The sequence below is a fragment of the Aotus nancymaae genome, unplaced genomic scaffold (genome assembly GCF_030222135.1).
Source record: "Aotus nancymaae isolate 86718 unplaced genomic scaffold, 86718_ANA_hifiasm-v0.15.2.pri h1tg000076l, whole genome shotgun sequence".
In the NCBI taxonomy this organism is placed as follows: domain Eukaryota; kingdom Metazoa; phylum Chordata; class Mammalia; order Primates; family Aotidae; genus Aotus; species Aotus nancymaae.
The window spans coordinates 10,737,430-10,757,267 of NW_026988491.1; the positions used below are offsets into that span (position 1 = coordinate 10,737,430).

General features: G+C 49.9%; 1 protein-coding gene across 2 annotated transcripts; it reads left to right on the forward strand.

Moving 5' to 3' along the window:
* Positions 1–5,093: 5,093 nt before the first annotated feature.
* Positions 5,094–17,901, forward strand: LOC105733771 (apolipoprotein L2-like). 2 transcript variants are annotated; one of them, XM_012476390.3, is made up of 4 exons: positions 5,094–5,248; positions 10,272–10,360; positions 14,066–14,192; positions 16,087–17,901. In XM_012476390.3, exons 2-4 carry the CDS (start codon positions 10,273–10,275, stop codon positions 16,964–16,966), a joined length of 1,095 nt encoding a protein of 364 aa, XP_012331813.2. In that variant the 5' UTR covers positions 5,094–5,248; position 10,272; the 3' UTR covers positions 16,967–17,901. The 2 variants fall into 2 exon arrangements, with proteins under 2 accessions (XP_012331813.2, XP_012331814.2); XM_012476391.3 differs by lacking the exon at positions 14,066–14,192.
* The last annotated feature ends 1,937 nt before the right edge of the window (positions 17,902–19,838 follow it).

Genomic DNA, 19,838 nt, shown 5'->3' on the forward strand with positions numbered 1-19,838 from the left:
CGTGTCCAGGTTTTTTACATAGGCATACATGTGCCATGGTCATTTGTTGCACCCATCAACCCATCATCTACATTAGGTATTTCTCTTAATGCTATTCCTCTCCTAGCCCCTCACCCCCCAACAGGCCACAGTGTGTGATGGTTCCCTCCCTCTGTTCATGTGTTCTTATTGTTAACTCCCACTTATGAGTGAGAACATGCGGTGTTTGGTTTTTGTTCTTGTGTTAGTTTTCTGAGAATGATGGTTTCCAGCTGCATTCATGTCTCTTCAAAGGACATGAACTCATCCTGTTCTATGGCTGCATAGTATTCCATGGTGTATATGTGCCACATTTTCTTTATCCATTCTATCATTGATAGGCATTTGGGTTGGTTCCAAGTCTTCGTTATTGTGAACAGTGCTGCAATAAACATACATGTGCTGTGTCTTTATAATAGAATGATTTATAATCCTTTGGGTATACACTCAGTAATGGGATTGCTGGGTCAAATGGTATTTCTAGTTCAGGATCCTTGAGGAATCGCCACACTATCTTCCACAATGGTGGAACTAATTTACACTCCTACCAACAGTGTAAAAGCGTTCCTGTTTCTCTATATCCTCTCCAGCATCTGTTGTCTCCTGACTTTTTAATGATCACCATTCTAACTGGCATGAGACGATATCTCAGTGTGGTTTTGATTTGCATTTCTCTAATGACCAGTGATGGTGAGCTTTTTTTCACGTTTGTTGGCTGCATAAATGTCTTCTGCTAAGAAAAGTCTGTTTGTATCCTTTGCCCACTTTTTGATGGGGTCGTTTGTTTTTTTCTTATAAACTTGTTTAAGTTCTTTGTAGATTCTGGATATTAGCCCTTTGTCAGATAGATGGATTGAAAAAATTTTCTTCCATTCTGTAGGTTACCTGTTCACTCTGATGATAGTTCTTTTGCTGTGCAGAAGCTCCTTAGTTTAATTAGATCCCATATGTCAATTTTGGCTTTTGTTGCCATTGATTTGGTATTTTAGTCATGAAGTTTTTGCCCATGCCATACACAATGTTTATTGCGTATGCCCTGAATGGTATTGCCTAGGTTTTTTTTTTTCCAGGGTTTTGATGGTTTTAGGTCTTACATTTAAGTCTTTAATCCATCTTCAGTTAATTTTTGTATAAGGTGTAAGGAAGGGATCCAGTTTCAGCTTTCTGCATATGGCTAGCCAGTTTTCCCAACACCATTTATTGAATAGGGAATCCTTTCCCCATTGCTTATTTTTGTAAGATTTGTTGAAGATCAGATGGTTATAGATGTGTGGTGTTACTTCTGAGGCCTCTGTTCCATTCCATTGGTCTACATATCTGTAATTACACTTATTTTGCAGGTAAGGAAACAGGCTCTCTGAGTCCTGCTCAAGCATTCACTAAAGGCCATTGTATGCCAAGCCTTGTGCTAGTTCTAGGCCCAGAGAGACAAATAGGGCTCAGTCCCTGACTGTCCTCAGGCAGCTTCCAGCCTGGGCAGGAAAAGCACAAAGTAAATGAATGATTAAAGCTCAGTGTGTAAGTACAGTGAGAGAATGGATACAAGAGACTGGAGTACAGAGGAGGAGCTTCTAACTGGCCTTGAGAGTTAGGAAAGATGTTTTAGAAGTGGTGACATCGAAATGAGTCTTTTTATTTATTATTATTATTATTTTTTTTTTTTAGACGGAGTCTCATTCTTGTCACCCAGGCTGGAGTGCAATGGTGTGATCTCGGCTCACTGCAACCTCTGCCTCCTGGGTTCAAGCAATTCTCCTGCTTCAGCCTCCCCATTAGCTAGGACTACAGACGCACCCACCATGCCCAGTTAATTTTTGTATTTTTAGTAGAGACGAGGTTTCACCATGTTTGCCAGACTGCTCTCGAATTCCTGACCTCAGGTGATCTGCCCGCTTGGCCTCTCAAAGTGCTGGGATTACAGGCATGGGCCACCACATCCAGCCCCTCTTCTTCTTATTTTTTTTTTCCAGAAACAGGGTCTTGCTCTGTTGCCCAGGCTGGAGTGCAGTGGCATGCTCACAGCTCATGGCAGCCTCAAACTCCTGGCCTCAAGCAATCCTCCCACCTCAGCCTCCTGAGTAGCTAGGACTGCAGGCAAGCACTACCATGCCCAACGAAGTGTTTTTGTTTTGTTTTGTTTTTTTCCCAACTCCTGAGCTCAAGCAATCCACCTGCTTTGGCCTCCCAAAGTGCGGGCATTACAAACATGAGTGACTGCACCAGGACAAATCATGTTGTAAGAGCATTTTCTAATTTGCTCTTCTTCATTTAGTAGATTTTCTTTTTTCTTTTCTTTTCTGAGACAGGGTCTCACTTCACTGCTTAGGCTGGAGTGCAGTGGTGTGATCAAGGCTCACTGCAGCCTCTATCTCCCAGGCTCAAGCGATTCTCCCACCTATGCTGTAGGGAGCCAGAGTAGCCCACCCCCTCTGAGGGGATCAGCAGCAAGGCTGCTGTGAACTTTGGTTGAACTTCAGGGAAGTGAAACCACAGTAGGAGGATGTGTATGTCTCAGAGAAGAACAGACAGATCTAGAGAGAGATAACCAGCTTTCACTGACCTTGCTGCAAGATAGTTTTTAGCTGAAGTATGTTAACTGAAGTATGAGAATAATAACCACAGGCTGTTCTAAGTAACTGCACCCTCCCTCTGCTATGTGCTTTGTGAACATACAAAATAAAGTACTCTGAGACAGGCTGGGGCCAGAGAGACCAACATCCTTCACCTCCCAGACCGGCTGGCCCAGCTTTCTCTATGTCTGTGCCTGTGTCTTTTCTTATCCCCCGCCGTTCCCTCGTAGGTCCTTGAATCCTTGTGCAGCATTGGACGTGGCACACACCAGACTAAGCCTCCCAGATAGCTGGGAATACAGATATGTGCCACTATGCCCATCTAATTTTTGTATTTTTTTGTAGAGATGGGATTTTGCTGTGTTACCCAAGCTGGTCTTGAACTACTGGGCTCAAGCAATCCTCCCACCTCAGCCTCCCAAAGTTCTGGGACTACAGGCATGAGCCACTGCATCTGGCCACTTAGTATATTTTCAATCAACAAATACAATTGGCCAGGCGCGGTCGCTCATGCCTATAATCCCAGCACTTTGGGAGGCCGAGGCAGGTGGATCACGAGGTCAAGAGATCGAGACCATCCTGGTCAACAAGGTGAAACCCCGTCTCTACTAAAAATACAAAAATTAGCTGGGCATGGTGGCACGCGCCTGTAGTCCCAGCTACTCGGGAGGCTGAGGCAGGAGAATTGCTTGAACCTAGGAGGCGGAGGTTGTGGTGAGCTGAGATTGTGCCATTGCACCTCAGACTGGGTAACAAGAGTGAAACTCTGTCTCAAAAAAAAAAAAAAAAAAAATACAATCTACATAAAAATGTTAATGACTTTTTTTGTACTTTTTGACATACAAATATATCACAATGTATCACAATGTATTCAATCGTCTAATATATCTTACATTTATTTCTAACATTTAGTGACTGTAAACAATGTTGTAAAAAACTTTAAAGTTAATATCTGTGTACTTTTCTAATGACTTTTTGGATGAATTCTCAGACAGAATTGATCAATATACTTTCTCATCTGTATCTATAAACCTGATCAATATTGGGCATTTTTATTCTTTTTAATTTTTTGAATGAAATAGGTGAAAAATGGCATTCTATGTTGTTTTGTTTGCATTTCTGATGACTTTTTTTTAAATTTTATTTTTCTTTTTTGCAGCCCCAGCTGTTGCACTGATGACTTTTTAAAAATAATTATTGGCCATTTATAATTCTTCTTTAAAGTCACCTGTTTGTTTTTGGCCATTTTTATTTTGGAGTCTTTGAGGTTTTTCTTATGAACTGGGAAGAGATCTTTATATATTGCTGATAGTAATTCTTTGTCACGCAGTTGCAAAATCTTTTTTATCCCAGCTTTCTTTTGCCTGTAGAACATAGTTTTTTTCTAAAGTTAATTTGAAAGACCATTCCAGTAAGAAAGAGTAATGATGAGAAATTTGCCCTCATAGATATAGAATGTATTATAAAGCTATCATCATTAAAGCATTGTGGGACTGGCACAGGTGCACACAGAAAGATAAATGTATCCAAGTCAGAAACAGCTTCAAGTATAAAATAGTTCAAAGGTGAAGGTGCCAACTAAAATCACTGTAGAAAACAGTATTTGGACAAGTGGCTATTACAAAAATTATGTTAGGCTTCTTTCTCCAAAAATAAATTCCAAATGGATCAGAAGATTTTTCATTTAAAAATGAAAACATTTGTCCCCTCTTGTAGTGGACAGTAAGAAACAAGTGCAGTTTCTAATAAGTACTTGAGAGGATGTATGCGAGTTAATGACACGGAGTGAAGAGAGGCTCGGAAGGGTATTATTCCAGGTTTGGGGGCTGAAAGGCAGCAGCGTGGGGACTCCAAAGAGGCAGGGTCAGGAATCGAACCCAGGACGCCCACAAAGGAATCCAGGGCTGAGTCCATGCCCCCCCAAAGGCATCATAATTATGTAAAATACCACCTTTTCCATATATGGTACTTAATATCTGTCCTTCTGGTGGGACGACATGAGTCTCAGAGCACAGCTCGCGGGGCGGGGTGTCAGAGTTCCAGACCTTCCCAGTCGCCTCCTGCCGGGCCTCGCTCGGCCCAGGCAAGGCACCAAAATCCCGGCCCGGAGCCCTCCGCGCCCCGAGTCGCCGCCTGCTGATTGGATTCCCCCTGTGTCAATCCTTGTCCTAGAACCTGGCTGTCCGTTGGACACGCCTCGGGGGGCGGAGCTCCCGCCTAGGAAGCGCGGGGGAAGGTGGAGCGGACGAAGGTGGGGGCGAAAGAGGAGGATGAATCTCCACCCCTCTGGCCGCAGAGGCTCCGCCCACCCCCCGTTCCCACAGGCCAACATGTCTGCCCATCAAGACCAGACGCGGTCTGCAGTGGGTGAAGCAGGAAGTGGGGCGGGATAGTTCCCCAGGCTCCGCCTCGGAGCCGGCTCCCTGCTGGGAATGGGCCCGCGGCTGCGAGGGCGGGGCGGGAAGGCGGCGAGGAGCCGAGCTGGCTGCGGTGAGGCGCGCAGATCACCGCGGTTCCTGGGCAGGGCACGGAAGTCTGAGCGAGGCTGACCTGCTGCAGCTCCCGCCTCGTGCGCTTGCCCCACCCTGCCGCCGCCCGAGCTCTCGAGAAAGTCGTCTCAGGAGAAGCAGCGCCTGTTTCCCGGGAAGATCCAGGTTCAGGTGAGCGAGCCCCACCGCGGTCCCGCCCCGGGCAGGCGGGCGGGGGCGAGACCCGCGGCCGCCGGGTAGACTTGTGGTTCTTGGCCTCGGTGCGGCCCGCCACCCTCGTGGGCGGGCGCGAACGCCGGCGACCGGGGCCTGGCACCGCATCCTGCCCAGGGGCACCGGGACCCCCGCGCGGGCGCTCGGGGAGGGCGCCGCCGGCTGCGAGGCCTCGGGGTGCAGGGGCAGCCCCGGGACCCGGCACTCCCCGGCGCCCCTCCGTGCCCCCCGGCGCGTTCCCGGGACTGGGCACCGGAGCCGACCTCCCCCTGCCGCTGGGGCACGCGCCCCTCCCTCGCCTCGCCTCGCCCAGGCCCGACTCGGGCAAACTTTTTAACCCGCTCTGTAGCCGCGGCCCCCGGGACGCAGCCGCACGGGTTGGGAGCCCGGGGCAGCCGCTCCCGTGGAAGTTCCCGGCGTCGGAGGCACGGAGGTAACGGGCAGCGGGCACCGTTTGGCAGCTGTCAGGGCGTCCTCCTGAGTCAGAGTCGGCCCGTCCCGCCGCAGACCTTGCACCCGGCCGGGTTTCCGCCTCCGCGGCCGACTTCCTCATTCGCCCGCTGCGGTCGGGCCGGCCGGGGAGGGCCCGGGGGAAGGTGCGGGGGCTGCCCGGACAAGGGGGACCCGGCGGGGATCCTGGCTCGAGGCAGGAAGGGCCACCCCAGCCCCGGCTCCAGCCCTCGACCTCCGACGTCTGTTCCCCCCGGGAGGAAGGCCCGGAATGCGGCAGCCGTCGGGGCCTCCCGGGCGTGCACCTGATTCCACCACACCCGGGGGCCGTCCCGCCCGGGCGGGGCGCGGGGGCAGCTGGCCCTGCGGTTACCACCAGGCCTGAGCGATTGCTTGTTTCGTGTTTGAGCCAGATCGGAGTTTTCGATTCTCCACTCCCCGCACCCGCTTCCCTGTGCTGGGGTCCTCACCCCATCCTGTTCTGGGGCCACGCCCAGGACACAGGACCGCGGCACCCCTATTCCTCCTGGGAAGCCCCGCTGTTTCAAACTGACATGGAGCACCCCCAGCACTAGCTTGCCGGCTGTCCTGAGGTGGAGGGGTGGGCAGGGTGAGCGCGCAGCCCCACCCAGCTGGTGTGGGGAGAAGACTCCTTGGGAAGCCCCAGGTCTTGGAGACTGGCGGCTCTCTCCACCGGGCAGCTGAGAGGCCCAGCCACTTCTCGGTTCACTGCGCCCTTTTCTGGGCTTAACAGGATTTCAAAGTAACTGTTGAGTAACTGTGGAAAGGGAAGAGAGCCTTAGCTCCCTCTCCACGCGGGGCAACACTGTGGCCATTCTAACTCCACTGTCTGGGCCAGGGCTGATCACCTCACCTGATGGCTTAGGAGTCCCTTTTTGGGTAAGGAGGGAGGCCTGTTGAGACAATCACTCAATTAATAATAGTCAGTTTATATACAAGGCTGCTGTGTGGGGGGAAGGGGACACAGATGTGTAATTGAGCAAATATTTAACTGGCCTTTCTGTGCCAGGGACTCTGCCAGGTGGTGGGGGGTGGGAGGTTGAGTAAGACCTGGCCCGTGCCCATGGGCACTTAGAAGAGAACTGAGACAAATCTGTAGATGAGTCTATCGTGAGGTGGAGATGACAGGGACCCCGGAAAGGTACCGTGAGTCATGGGGATTGGGAGAAGGGAACCAGACTGCCCTGTGAAATCCCGGGGCCCTGCCTCTGCCCTTGGGGAGTTTACAGTCCTCAAGGGGAAAGTGGCAGAACGAGTGAAATACAAAGGCAGCCTGTGATGTACTCGAGGAATTTCAAGGCTGAGAGGGGCCACTTCTCTGGGACAAGGAGGAAGTTGCTTTGAGGGAGCAGCACATTGCAGGTTTGGCAAACTGAGGCAAGCACGCGGTGTTAGAAAGTGAGGAGCCTCTTAGTGGGTAATTGGGGGATAATTAAAAACATGGAGCGATTTCTCAATTTAAGAGCCACTGTGCCCTCCATGACTGTGGGGAGACACCAAAGAGCTTCATTCTTCACGCTCAGCAAGCCCTGGCAGTATAGGTGGGCAGATCCAGGTGTCTGGAGAGCCGGGCGTTGGCAGACTCTGTTTGGGGAGTTCTCCAGCCCTGGAGAGAAGAGCAGCATTCTGTGGGGCTGCTCATCTGAAAGGTCCGGGAGGGTAGAGGAGAGGGAGGATCAGGGCCCTGGCTTTCTTGCTTTTATTTTTAAACTTTTTAACCTAAGGGGTTGGAGATGGGACAGCTTCTCTCTTGTAGGATGAAGGACGCATGTTAATCACAGCCTGTCTTTTGCCCGCTCTTGCTCCAGAAAAAACAAAACAAGGATGTGTTAGCTCTTTAAAAGAAGAAAAACATACTCAAAAAATGCAGCATTGTTGTGTAGCCTGGTAGGGTATTGCTAGAAACCAGGCTGGCTGTGCTTCCTTGACTTCCTCTTCTAGCTAATCCTTCAGTAAAGTACTTAAGACACCCCTTACCAGCTTGACATCTTTATTTCAAAAGGAGCTGAGGGGCTGGCTGTTGTTTTCCTCCGAGCCTGGCCCTACCCTTCTCTTGGAGGGGGAGAAAGAGAAACCCAAAGCAAAGGAAAAAAAAAAAAAAATCTGTGTCTTGACAGCTTCCTCCTAAGCATCATGTTCCAAAAATATTTAGAATAACAAAATCTGTGTGTCGTCTTAATTAAACAAACTACCTAATTTACTGAGCATAAAACAGCATCTCTGCCTGCTGGGGCAGGAAGTACATTTCAAAACCTGACCCTGCCACTTACTAGCTTTGTGACCTTAGGCAAGTCATATAGCCTCATTGCCTCAATGTGCTCACGTGTAATATGGCAATCAAGATACTACTCTGTGGGGTTAGATGCGTGAACTGAAAGAAATAAGGTAGGTATACAGCCTAAGATGTACTGGCTGTATGTATTATATATATATATATATATATTTTTTTTTTTTTTGAGACAGAGTCTTGCTCTGTTGCTAGGCTGTAGTGCAATGACGGGACTTCAGCTCACTACAACCTCCTTCTGGGTTTAACTAATTCTTCTGCCTCAGCCTCCCGACTAGCTGGGATTACAGGTGCCCAGCATCACACCCCATTAATCTCTTATTTTTAGTAGAGACGAGGTTTCACCATGTTGGTCAGGCTGCTCTTGAACTCCTATCACCCCTGTCCCTTACAGCAACGAGCGCCCAGACACCCCTCAGCATACTCCCCTGGTGACCTGTTGCCCAGGACTGGCTCCCCCTTTTACAGTTGCTGCATGGGGGCCTCAGAAGACAGACATCTGAGTGCCTGAACTTTGAGACAAAGGCAGAAAAGAAAAAGAGGGAGGCCATTGGCTTTTGAGGAGGGGGCTTTTGTGTGAATGCTGGAGGATGGAACTCCGTCAGGAGGCCCTGGGAACGACTGTGTCATTGTGTCGTTAAAATAAAGGCTGCAATGACCAGCTGCTGGAACTGGCTGTGCCAGGGAGTGAGCAGAGACACAGGTGAGGAAAGGAAAATGGTAGTGCTTGGAGCCGCCCCAGCTGTGACGGGCTGAAGCGGTGTCAGTGTTATTACTCACAGTATCATTAGTAGTCACTTTCATCCTGTGTGTACACTGCCTCTACCTCTCCTCTCCACCTTTTTCTGACATTGTCTCACCAGTTTGATGTCTTCCATGAGCAACATTCTAGCTGTAAACAATTTACTTACAACTTTCCTATACGCTCAGTTGTACCCAGTGTTTCCTGACCCTGCTCTTTAAAAAATGACAATATTCATCCTCCTTCTCCTTCATTTAATGCTTCCCATCCCAACTGCTACCTTTGTGCTTTAAATTTTGTCCTAATTTGTATTGGTAACAAGTATATTTAGTTCTCATATGTATGTCTTGTGTATATATTTTTCGTCCTGAAGAAGAGACTGCCGAGAGCTAGTAAGACTGAATGAATGGGCATCTCCATAGACTGCCAGTCTGAGTGTGAACTGGCACAATTTGCATACAGTGTGGCTCTAGGTGTAAAACCTTCTGAGATGTTGATAGCCTCTGACCTAGTCACTCTCCTCCTACAAATATCTTAAGGAAATCATCTCAGATGTGGGCAAAGTTTCATGGGAAAGAGGATGTTCTTTGTAGCGAAATTGATATGAAGAATTAGATACACTGTGAGGTCCATCAGCTGGGGGAAGAGTAGAGGGAACAGGGCAGCACCAGGAGGGCGCAGCAGCCACAGCAGGGGCTGGGCCGGCATCTGGCAGGATCCAGGCCTTTGTGGGACGAAGGATCTTAGAGAAGCAACAGGGGCCCCGGCTGTCCACTGCAGCACCAGTGAATTCACCAAGATGAAGAGTTAGGCACAGCTGCGAGACATGGATTTGCAGTGAGGCGTCATTTACAATGAGCACGAATACATGACTCCGTATGGATTATTTAAGGGAGTAGAGCAGAGTCACTGAAGACATGGGATTGAAGCAGGAGTCCTGGCTCTAGCACTGTTGTGAAAACGCCGGCAAGTTCCCTAACTTTTGTGGATTCCTCTGTGTTCAAGTGGGAAAGCTGCCCCCACCTCCTGGCCTGTGTGTGACATCTAATGAGACACGTGGAAGACGCCCTGCGCACCACAGACACTCAGCACACACTGGCTGTCATCCATTAGTTATCACACACGTGCCCAGGCCCAGGTCACTGTCACAACGTTCCTTTCCATCTCTCTTTCTGTGTATAGACTCTGTAGTTTCTGTAATTGTCAGATAGCTGCCCGTCCTCTGATTACCTTCTCCTCATAGTCCAGCTGGACAAGCTGCCTTTGCCTTGGTGTGGGAGTGAGGGCAGAGGGAGCTGGAGCGAGGTCAGTGTCTGTAAATGGCAGATGATGGGGGCCAGGTGACGGAGAAACCATCTGGGTTGGGTTGGCCTTGTCATTTGCTGCCACCCCAGAGGGATCTGCAGAGCCCAGCTGCTTAAGCCTCCCTCTGTCCACAGGTGGCTCACATTTGATCTCACAATTGTTTTCTCCTCCTCAAGGATGCAGCAGAACCTTCCAGGCGAGAGAGCGGCTGAAGAGCTCCCAGGCAATTCTGTCCATGCCAGGTTTCTTGAATGGGTAAAGTCAGGTAGGCTGGAATCCTCTTCCCTGGCTGCTTCCTACTCACACCTAAAATAAGGGGTGGCACCTCCAGAGCTGAGTGAGCCCCAGAGTAACCCAGGTGAAAAAGGACATTGATGAGTTTGCCCCGAACCCCAAGAGAGGCCACGTGGGGTTCCCCAACCCAGGGGTCCATGGGGACATCTGCCTCCTAACCTCTCCTGAGGGGGAACAGGCTCAGGTGCCCACTTTCTCCCTGCCCTGGCAGCTAGCAAATGACTCAAGTGGGGCAGGACGACCTTGGGGAAGTAGAAACAGCAGGGTTGGGTAGTGAGGGGAGGGCAGGGGCCAGAAGGAGGGGAGGGCAGGGGCCAGGAGGAGGGGAGGGATGGAAGAGGAGGTTGACCAGCAGCCCTGACCTCTCACCTCCTGCTCTGCTTCTGGCTGACCCTGGGGTGTTTCCAGCAAAGGCAGGTCCCCTCCCTGCAGCTCCTGGCCTCCACCAGCCCCTCTGCTCTGAGTGCCCCTGTGGGAAGAGTGACCTAGCACCCGGCTGAACTGGACCCCATTCTGCCCTTGGCCATGTCCCCTCTGTGTGGCCTGGAGCTCTTTACTCCCCCTCACCTGCACCACCACGATACTATTTCCCCATGTTGTCATGAGGATCAAATATTACACGGGTACCTGGCCCAGCCAGAGCCTGCCACACGGTAGGGCCTCCCCCATCCCCTCTACCTGTCTCCTGTTGATTTCAGATGGAAGCCACCCCCTCCCCTAAGCTGTGTTGGGGCACCCGCCCTGCACTGCTCATCACAAGCGGCTGCTCAGCAGGGATGACTGCCTCAGGCAGGGCCTCATTCCCATGATCTCAAAAACCCCTTGTCAAAGAAACATCTGAGGCACAATCACATTGATTGGAATAAGCAGGAATTCATGACTTGAGAAAGCCACACTGGAGGAGGTTTGATGTTATGATGAGAAAGTGTCGGAGACAAGTGTTTATCGGGTGAATATGGAAGTGCGATCGGTTCCAGTTACAAAACTGCCTGTTGTGATTGACCTCGCTGGAAAACTCCCGGTCATGTCAGAGCCGGTGGGTTCAGGGAGGTCTCTGAGAGCAGGTGAGACCGGACCTTAGCCTGGTCCAGGTTTCTGACACCGCTGAGAGAGGAAATTTGAGTGAAAGCAAAAGCGAAACGGCTTTTATTGCAAAGCGGCAGTGCAGGCTCAGGGGTGGGAGTGCGGGCGGACTCGGAAGGGCCAGTCGGGCCCAGTGGGCTTGGGGTTTCTGTCTTTGTGGGTTTACTAAATTAAGGGGCGGAGTCAGCAGGAGGATTTCTGGGAAGAGGCGGGGATTTCTTGGAACTGGGGGGCCACGCAGTTCTGTAGCAAACACGGAACTGCCGTGGCGTGGGTGGCTTGGGTTTAGTGAGACAAGGAGGATATGGTTGGGTGTGGGGCAAAACGTGGGCCAGACCCAGCGCCGAGGTAGATCTTACTGGTCTTAGCCGGACTGGCCACATGCGTTTGTCAGGGCCCCGTGGGCCCGTCCCCTCCCCATTCCCTGCAGCTGGTTTCAGCAGCTCCTTCTGTGTCCCTCATGTGAACCTGCTGCCTGGAGTTCCTGTTTCTTCTGTGACCTCCCACTATCCCATCTCAGCATGGCCCTGTCAGCTGGCTGCTCGTGACTGGCCGAGGTTAAGTTCTGTTTGTGTCTAACAAGCACCCATCTCACATGACCCAGTGAGGTTCCACAGCTTGCAGCTGAAGGGGAGTTACAGCCATTCTGAAGGCCTGGTTGGTTTTGTTTGCTCAGGAATGTTTCAGGCCTGGTTTTTACTTTTATTTTGCTTTTATAGCCACTACCGCACCCCATCAATAAAACACAAACTTAATGCTTGGGGTTCCCTCCTTCCAACCCTGGGTTTCCCTCTGCCTTTTGGTGAAGAAGGAAAAAGAAAAAACAGGACAAGCCCTGGCCCAGCCAAGTCAGCGCTGCGTTCATTTCCCTAAGGCCCATTTCCTCAGGAAGGCTTCCTCTCCTCACAGAGTTGCCTTGGCAACCAAGTCAGATCTGCTGGGGAGCCGCCCTGGACAGCAAACTGGGCTGTGCTGAGTCCTGTCCAAGACGAGGGGAGGACAGGGAAGATTAGAAGCCAGGACCTCCCAGCTGACCCAGGAATCCTTAGGAAGGGCTGTCCCGGGGGGCTGAGGAAAACGCTCCCTCCAAAACGAGATGATCTGTGGTTTAAAAACGGGCCCAGCTGGGTTCACGGGGGTCAGTGTGGAGTCATGTCTCCTTACACCAGCCTGCAGGGTACAGAGGCAACATGGAGGGGCCACAAGAATCCGTGCTGAGGGTCCCGCCCCCGTGACCCATGGAAGAACCCCCTCCACTGCCCATCTGAGAGCACCCACGACCAGCAGGAGAAATCTCCTTTGCGTGGTAGTTGTACTCAATGCTGTGAAGTTTGAGACATTATTTTTGAACAAACTTTAAATAGCACCACAGGTAAGCTATAGGGGAGAATGCCACAGTCAGAGGCATTTCGAAGCAGTGTCACGGAAACGTTGGCCTTGGAGTCAGATCCTGAGCTTCCTGCTTGCGGGTTTTGGGCAGTGACTCTCGCTGTCTGGATTTTACTTTCTTCTTCTGTGAATTAAGAATGAGGCCTCTTGTGCATCCACAGCAGGAAACAATTTTACATCATGTCTCAGTGCACACACATGTACATACTGGTCCCCAGTCCCTTATCTGCCATTCCATAATTTCCATATCCCTGCAGAGCACACATTTTTGGGGCAGCTGACTTCGGCAGTAATCCTGCTCTGTACTGCCTTGAGTTCTTTGTAGAAATACAATTATTGATCCCATTGAATGTGAATATTTGCTTGTTTCGCTGTTGAAACAAGGAATTTACGTTAAGGCTTACATACTTGAAATAACTCACATAAACCACACTCACCCCTGCTATGCTCGGCACACTGATATTTTCATTCGATTTTCTTTTTAAAACGTTGCTCTTGAACCAATAAACAAACTTCATACCCCAATGATGTGTTAAAACTCATATTTTGAAGATACTGGTGTAAAGTGCTTGACACCAAACAGGCATGCGGCAGATGGAAGTGATCAGTGGAATGTTTCCACTTCCTTGGCCTGGAGGCTCACTTTTTATTGCGTCCGAACTGAACAGGATTCATTCCTCCCTAAAGCACTGTGGCACTCCCCTGGCATTTCAGTGTTCTCAGGCTGTTATAGCAGAATACCACAGGCTGGGTGACTTCAACGCCTGGCTTTAATTTTCTCCCAGTTCCAGAGGCAAGAAGTCCAAGGTGACGGTGCCAGCAGGGTTGGTGTCTGGGAAGGGCACTCTTGCTGGCTTGTGGAGGCTGCCTTTGTGCTGTGTGCTCACCTGGCCTTCTTGTGTCCTTTTCTCTTCTTACAATAGGACGCTAGCCCTCTACTAGGATTAGAGCCCTACCCTTGTGATCTCATTCAGTCTCCATTGCTTCTTTAAAGGCCTGATCTCCAAATATAGTCACCCGAGTTTAGGGCTTCAGTATGTGAATTTTGAAGGCGCACAATTCCATCTACAGCACTGACGACTCCATCCAACATATCCCACCTCACAGCTGTCCAGGAAAATTACCGTGTAACCACTTTTTACGCAGTGGCTGTTACGCTCTTCCACAATTGCTTTCAACATTATCCTGTTTTCTTTCTGACTAGAGACTAGCAGGTTTATTGAGGATGCCTGCAAGTATTTTCAGGACAAAGTGAACCCATCTTATCTGCTCCTCCTGCTGACTGACGATAAAGCCTGGGAGGTATTCGTGGCTGCTGCTCAACTGCCTGGGTAATCACTATGGGGTTACATCTGTGGGGTGCCCCGGTGATGTTCCCCGATCTCCCCTGGGGTAGTTTTCCCTGACAGGCACACCTCCTTCAGGCAGCCCCCTCTGCTGGGCTTGAGGATGACCTTCTTAGTAGTCTGGGAGCTCTGTGTCCTTCGCTGGCAATGAGTAGCCTCAGGCTGAGGGGAAAGGAAGCCCACAGGGACAGGGTCATTTCTGCCATCTGCTGGTGATGGGAGCTTTATGAGTTACTTTATCACTCTCAGCCTTTCTTCATCCATGGAGTTTTATTGTGAGAAAAATAAGATCATACATGTAAGCGCTTAGCATAATGACTGACACATAGTAAGTGCACAGCTTGGTGGAAAACAGCTGACGTCTAGCAAGCTTTGTGGAAAGAAACCAGGTTTTTGCTTAAGTTCAAAGTACTCAGAGGTAGCCAGGCTGCAGTGTCTGAAGGCACGCTTACCTTTCACACCACCTGCAAATTAATGGGGATTCCTGAAATCATCCTTAGATTTTATAATTGACTAGAAAGACTCACATAACTCACTGAAAACTGCCATTGCACGATTGTGATTTATCACAGGGAAAGAAGACAGATTAAAATCAGCCTAAGGAAGAGAGACACACAGGGCAGAGTCTGGGAGGGTTTTGGTGTGAAGCTCCATTGTCCTCAGGATTCTGTTTTACCTTGTTGATGTGGGGTCAAACCCACGGGGTGCTGCCAACCAGGGAAACTCACCCACTTAAGAAAAAATTCCTGTGAATCACATTGAATCAGGAAGGAAGCCTTTATTCAGGATTGTTGTCAGAGGGGAGGGAGACTGAGCCCAGCTCGGAATACAGTGAAGACAGAGGTGGAGTCACAGCCTACACCAGAGTGAGGGACGACAGATGGAACAGGACTGACAGGAGACACCAGAGTGGGGGCTGGTGCTAAACTGGCCTGACAGGATTCTCCCTAAAGGCAGGTCAGACACTCACCCATCAAAGTTGGGGGTGAGGAGCATGGTCAGATGGCAGAGGGTGATCAGACAGCAACGGGGGAGGACCGTCCCTAAACCGACTTGGAGTGAGTCTTGCAGAGCCGAGACCATGCAGGCCCAGGAAGCATTGGGTGGGCATGGAAGGCCAAGGCCGGTGCCTCATGGAGAAGAGGCTTAGAAGAGCCCAGCTGGAGTTTGGTCAAGGAGAAAGCCTTTCTCAACCCATGCCTTAGTGTCCAGAGTAGTTGCTTTGGCTGGATCACAAGCTGCCCTCATGGCTGACACGGAGTCTCCAGTCCCTCCGTGAGGTCTAACCCTTTAGTCTCCAGGTCCTCTGGAAGTCAGGAAAGACACCAAATAGCCCCAAACCCCATCATCCATCACATTGCTGTTCTGTCCCATGGCCAAATCACCAGGCAAAGAAAGACATTCCTACCAGGCAGGACATTCCAGGGGCCTGGAGATCACTTCCCAGGGGCTGAGGACAAAGGAAAGAGCTCTCTTTGGGAAAGTTCATGCTGCCCTTTGCTGCCATCCTGGGAATAAGGTGTGTTTGTCCCACTCTCACTGTCCTTGCTTCATCTGCAGTTTCCCCTCTCCAAACACTGTGGCAGGGATGGTGATGAGCTGCCCTTGAGTGAGGAGGCATCTTTATCAAACACCTACCATGAAAGAGCACCTGAGATGCCTTTAGGTTATTTATTTGCATATTGAATGCGTACTGAGGAGTGTCTATGATGAACAAAACGTGTTTGAGTTTGAAAGAGAGTTCTTTCCATTTGTAAAATTTGTTTCCATTTGATTGATAGTGAAAGCTCTGCAATTTACACAGGATAGAGATCTCATCGAGCTCATTTCACAGATAGGGAAACTGCATTTCTTAATCGTTTAATGTTTTCTTGTGCAGGCATCAGGAACATGAGCTCCGTGAAGCTCTGTACAAGATTACAAAATACATGCTGGTGAAGGACGAAAAGTGGGACCATAAAGACCAGCAGTATGGGGAGTTTTTTTTGAAATTCTTTCCTCCGTTGAAAAAGGAGCTTGAGGATCACATAAGGAAGCTCCGTGCCCTTGCAGACGGGGTTCAGGGTGTCCACAGAGGCACCACCATCGCCAATGTGCTCTCCAGCTTTGTCGGTGCTATCTCCGACCTCACGTTCCTTGCCGGCCTGGGTCTGGCAATCATCACAGACGGAGCTGGCTTTTTATTGTTGGAAGCTGGGATGGGGTTGGGACTAGCAGCCTCTGGGACCGGGACTATCAGCAGTGCCCTGGAATATGCAAAGAAGTTGCGGGCAGAATCCGAAGCCCAAGACCTGATCAAGAAAAGCAACACTGATGTCCTAAAGGTGATGAAGGAGTTCATGAGTGAGAACACACCCAACTTGCTTTCTATGGTTGACAATGCTTACCAACTCATAGAAGGCATTGGAAAGGACATCCGTGCCATCAGACAAGCCAGAGCCAACTTTCAATCAGCACCATCTGCCCCTCCCCCGCAGGTCATTGGGCGAACCTCAGCTGAAATCGAGGAACTGGTGGAGAGGGTTGCTGAAAGGCCCGCCCTGGCACTGAGCAGAGGAACCATGATTGCGGGTGCGGCCAGTGGAGGCATCCTGCTTGTGCTGGATGTGTTCCAACTTGTGTACGAGGCAAAGCACTTGCGTGAGGGGGCGGAGTCAGAGTTAGCTGAGGAGCTAAATAAGCAGGCTCAGGAGCTGGAGGAGAAGCTAAACACACTGACCAAGTGGTATGAGTTTCTGCAGGCGGGCCAAGAACAGTGACCCCAGAGCAGGCACAGGCCAGCACAAAGTGCAAACTTGTTTCCTTTTTTTGAAGTCTCACTGTGTCACCCAAGCTGGAGTGCAGTGGTGTGATCTTGGCTCACTGCAGCCTTTGCCTTCTTGGTTCAAGTGAGTCTTCTGCCTCAGTCTCCCAAGTGCCTGGGACTACAGGTGTCCACCACCAGGTCCAGATAATTTTTGTATTTTTGGTAAAGACAGGGTTTCACCATGTTGACCTGGATGGTCTCGATCTCTTGACCTCATGATCCGCCCACCGCAGCCTCCCAAATGAGCCAAGGCACCTGGCCAAAATACAAACATTTTATTAGATGGATAAAGAGAACGAGGTAAATTTGATGGAACCTATGGAGATCGCTCCACCAGCGTAGAGACCCCTCCGTGTCTCCGCCATGACGGAGTTAGAGCCCGGACATATTCTCCCCACGCTGAGGGCAGTCGAGCTGAGGAAAAAAGAAGGAAGTGATAGAGGCCTGAGTTTGCAGAAGCCTATTCTTGATCCACTGAGCTAATGGCATGTCTGGGTGAGGCCTGCGTGACTATCTATGAGACTATTGTCTCTTGAAGTTCCCATTCTGGGCTGGTTTTATGACTCTGTTTACCTGCATTCACTAAATCCCATGATCACTCACATGTTACTAGAAAAATGCTACCCCCTCAAATTATCGCTGGCCTTGATGTTATTTACCGTAACTGTAGTCATTGATAAGAGGATAAGAATCTTAATAGGATTAGGATCTTGTTTGTTTTGGGTTTAGTGATCTTTAGCTTAACCTGTATGCTACCCCCTCCCATACTTACTTTGTAATTTTCTGTTCCCTCCTGATAAAACTTTTGTAATGGGACCTACGTCAGACACTGTATGAAAAAACGTATATAAGCAACTGCACAAAGAATAAATCGCTGATCTGAGCATAGCTTTTATCAGACCTCCAGACCCATTTCTTTCTCTATCTCTCTTTTCTTCCGCGCACTCTCTCTTCCAGGTATTAGGACCCTCTTGCTGGTCAAGAGATCCCTGGCAGACGTGCTGATCTCACGGACCCCAACAGGAACCGAGCGTTAGGGACTTTGGCATTCCTGTAGCTGAACACAGCAGGAAAGGGGTTAATGCAGATGGCAAGTGCACCAAGGAGAAGGCAGGAATGCTGGAGCCTGGAATAAGGGAAGAGAGAGGACTGGAAAGTGTGGGGAATGGGAAGAAGCCGTTTACTTTAGACTGAAGAATGTGCTGCGGGGAGGAATAGAGGGAGGCGTGCAGGAACCAGCAATGAGAAGGTCAGGAAAAGAAAGCTGAGAATAGAGAAAGAAAAAAGTTAGAAGTATTGGATACAGAAGAAGAAACAGCGGCTCCACTGTCGACCCGCACCCTGGTTTGATGTCCTTCCGAGAATGAAGTCTTTCCCTGGTGGTCTCTCACTCTGTCTTTCCAGCACCCACTCCGCCTTGTCCTCCTTGGGGCGTATCTCAGTCAGGCAGTGGCTTCTTGACGGTGGTGGCAGTGGTGGTTGCCGTGTGATGGGTCCCCTCCAGGTTACTAAAGGGTGCATGTCCCCTGCTTGAACCCTGAAGGGCAGGTGGTGATCCATGGCCGTGGTGCCCAGCTGAGAAGCAGCTGTCCGTCAGAACCCAAACTTCCCAGAGAGTATCTTAGAACCAACCAATGAAAGTAGACTCATCACTCATACCCAGTAAGTAAACAACCAGAAAATTAGCATAAGAGCAGTTGAGCATTGGGAGGAAGCGCAGATCTCTAGAGCTGTCCTGCTGCCCCCCAGGAGTGCCCTGTGTGTAAGTCCTAATAAACTCACCCACTTGCCAAGCTGGACTTGTTCGAGTCATTTTGTGGTCTCACAGCTTCCAAGCTTTGTGGGTTGTTACGGTCTCAAGTTTTTCTCATAACGTTGATCATGGTGGTGGTGATGACAGCAGAGCGGGGGACACCTTGGCCAGGGGCCGGAGCTCCTTCAGGCCAAGGGACGCTGATAGACTGAAGAAGTTCTAAGGGAACTTGAAATGCTGTGTTGGAAAGAGTTTAATTTGGGAAGAAACAAAAAGTGAAACATGATGCCAGGAACAGGTCAAGGAATCTTGAGGTGTGTCCAGGAGTTCAACCCTGCTTGTGGTCATGAGACCCACCTGTCTGAGCCTCAGTTTCCTCATCAGCTGAGAAGGAAGGCTGGACAAGATGGTATCTCATGTTCACCTGGCTCTCCCTATCTTGTGTTCTGGAGACTTGGCTTCAATCAACACTGACTGATGGTTGAGCCTTTGTGGTGCTAATGGAGGCTCCCCTGGGCTCTGGGTGCCTGCCTTTTTTGTCATGAGCCTTCTTCCAGGGTCTTCTCCTAAAGTTCCCTTCACCTTCTGCTATGTTTGGAAGTTCCCTGAGGCCTCCCCAGAAGTTGATGCTGCTGTGCTTCCTGTACAGCCTGCAGAACTGTGAGCCAATTAAGCTTCTTTTCTTTATAAATTACCCTGTCTGAGGTATTTCTTTGCAGTAGTGTGAGAATGGACTAGTACAGCCACTAATGCTAATAGTGGTGAACATGTGTGGACTTGACTTTGCACCACTAACTGCTCTAACATGTTAGAAAACACTCACTGTACTCTTTCAAGAACCTTTGAAGTGTGTATCATATGTATCACCATCAACAGATAAGGAAATTGAAACAGATGTTTGGTGACTTGGCCAAAGTCAGAAATCTATTAATGGCTAAAGACTGGGTTCCAACCTGATCATATGGACTCCACAACCCACACACTGCCTCTGTACCCTCTCTGCTGCCAATATAAACTTGAACGAGACCAACAGAAGATCAGAAGTTTCAACAGATATTTGGAAGACAGAACT

Coding starts and splice junctions, on each gene's coding strand:
- LOC105733771 (XM_012476390.3), top strand. CDS start 10,273: ATGCAGCAGAACCTTCCAGGCGAGAGAGCGGCTGAAGAGCTCCCAGGC. Junction 10,361..14,065: donor TCTTGAATGGGTAAAGTCAG/GTAGGCTGGAAT, acceptor CTTTCTGACTAG/AGACTAGCAGGTTTATTGAG. Junction 14,193..16,086: donor GCTGCTGCTCAACTGCCTGG/GTAATCACTATG, acceptor TTTCTTGTGCAG/GCATCAGGAACATGAGCTCC.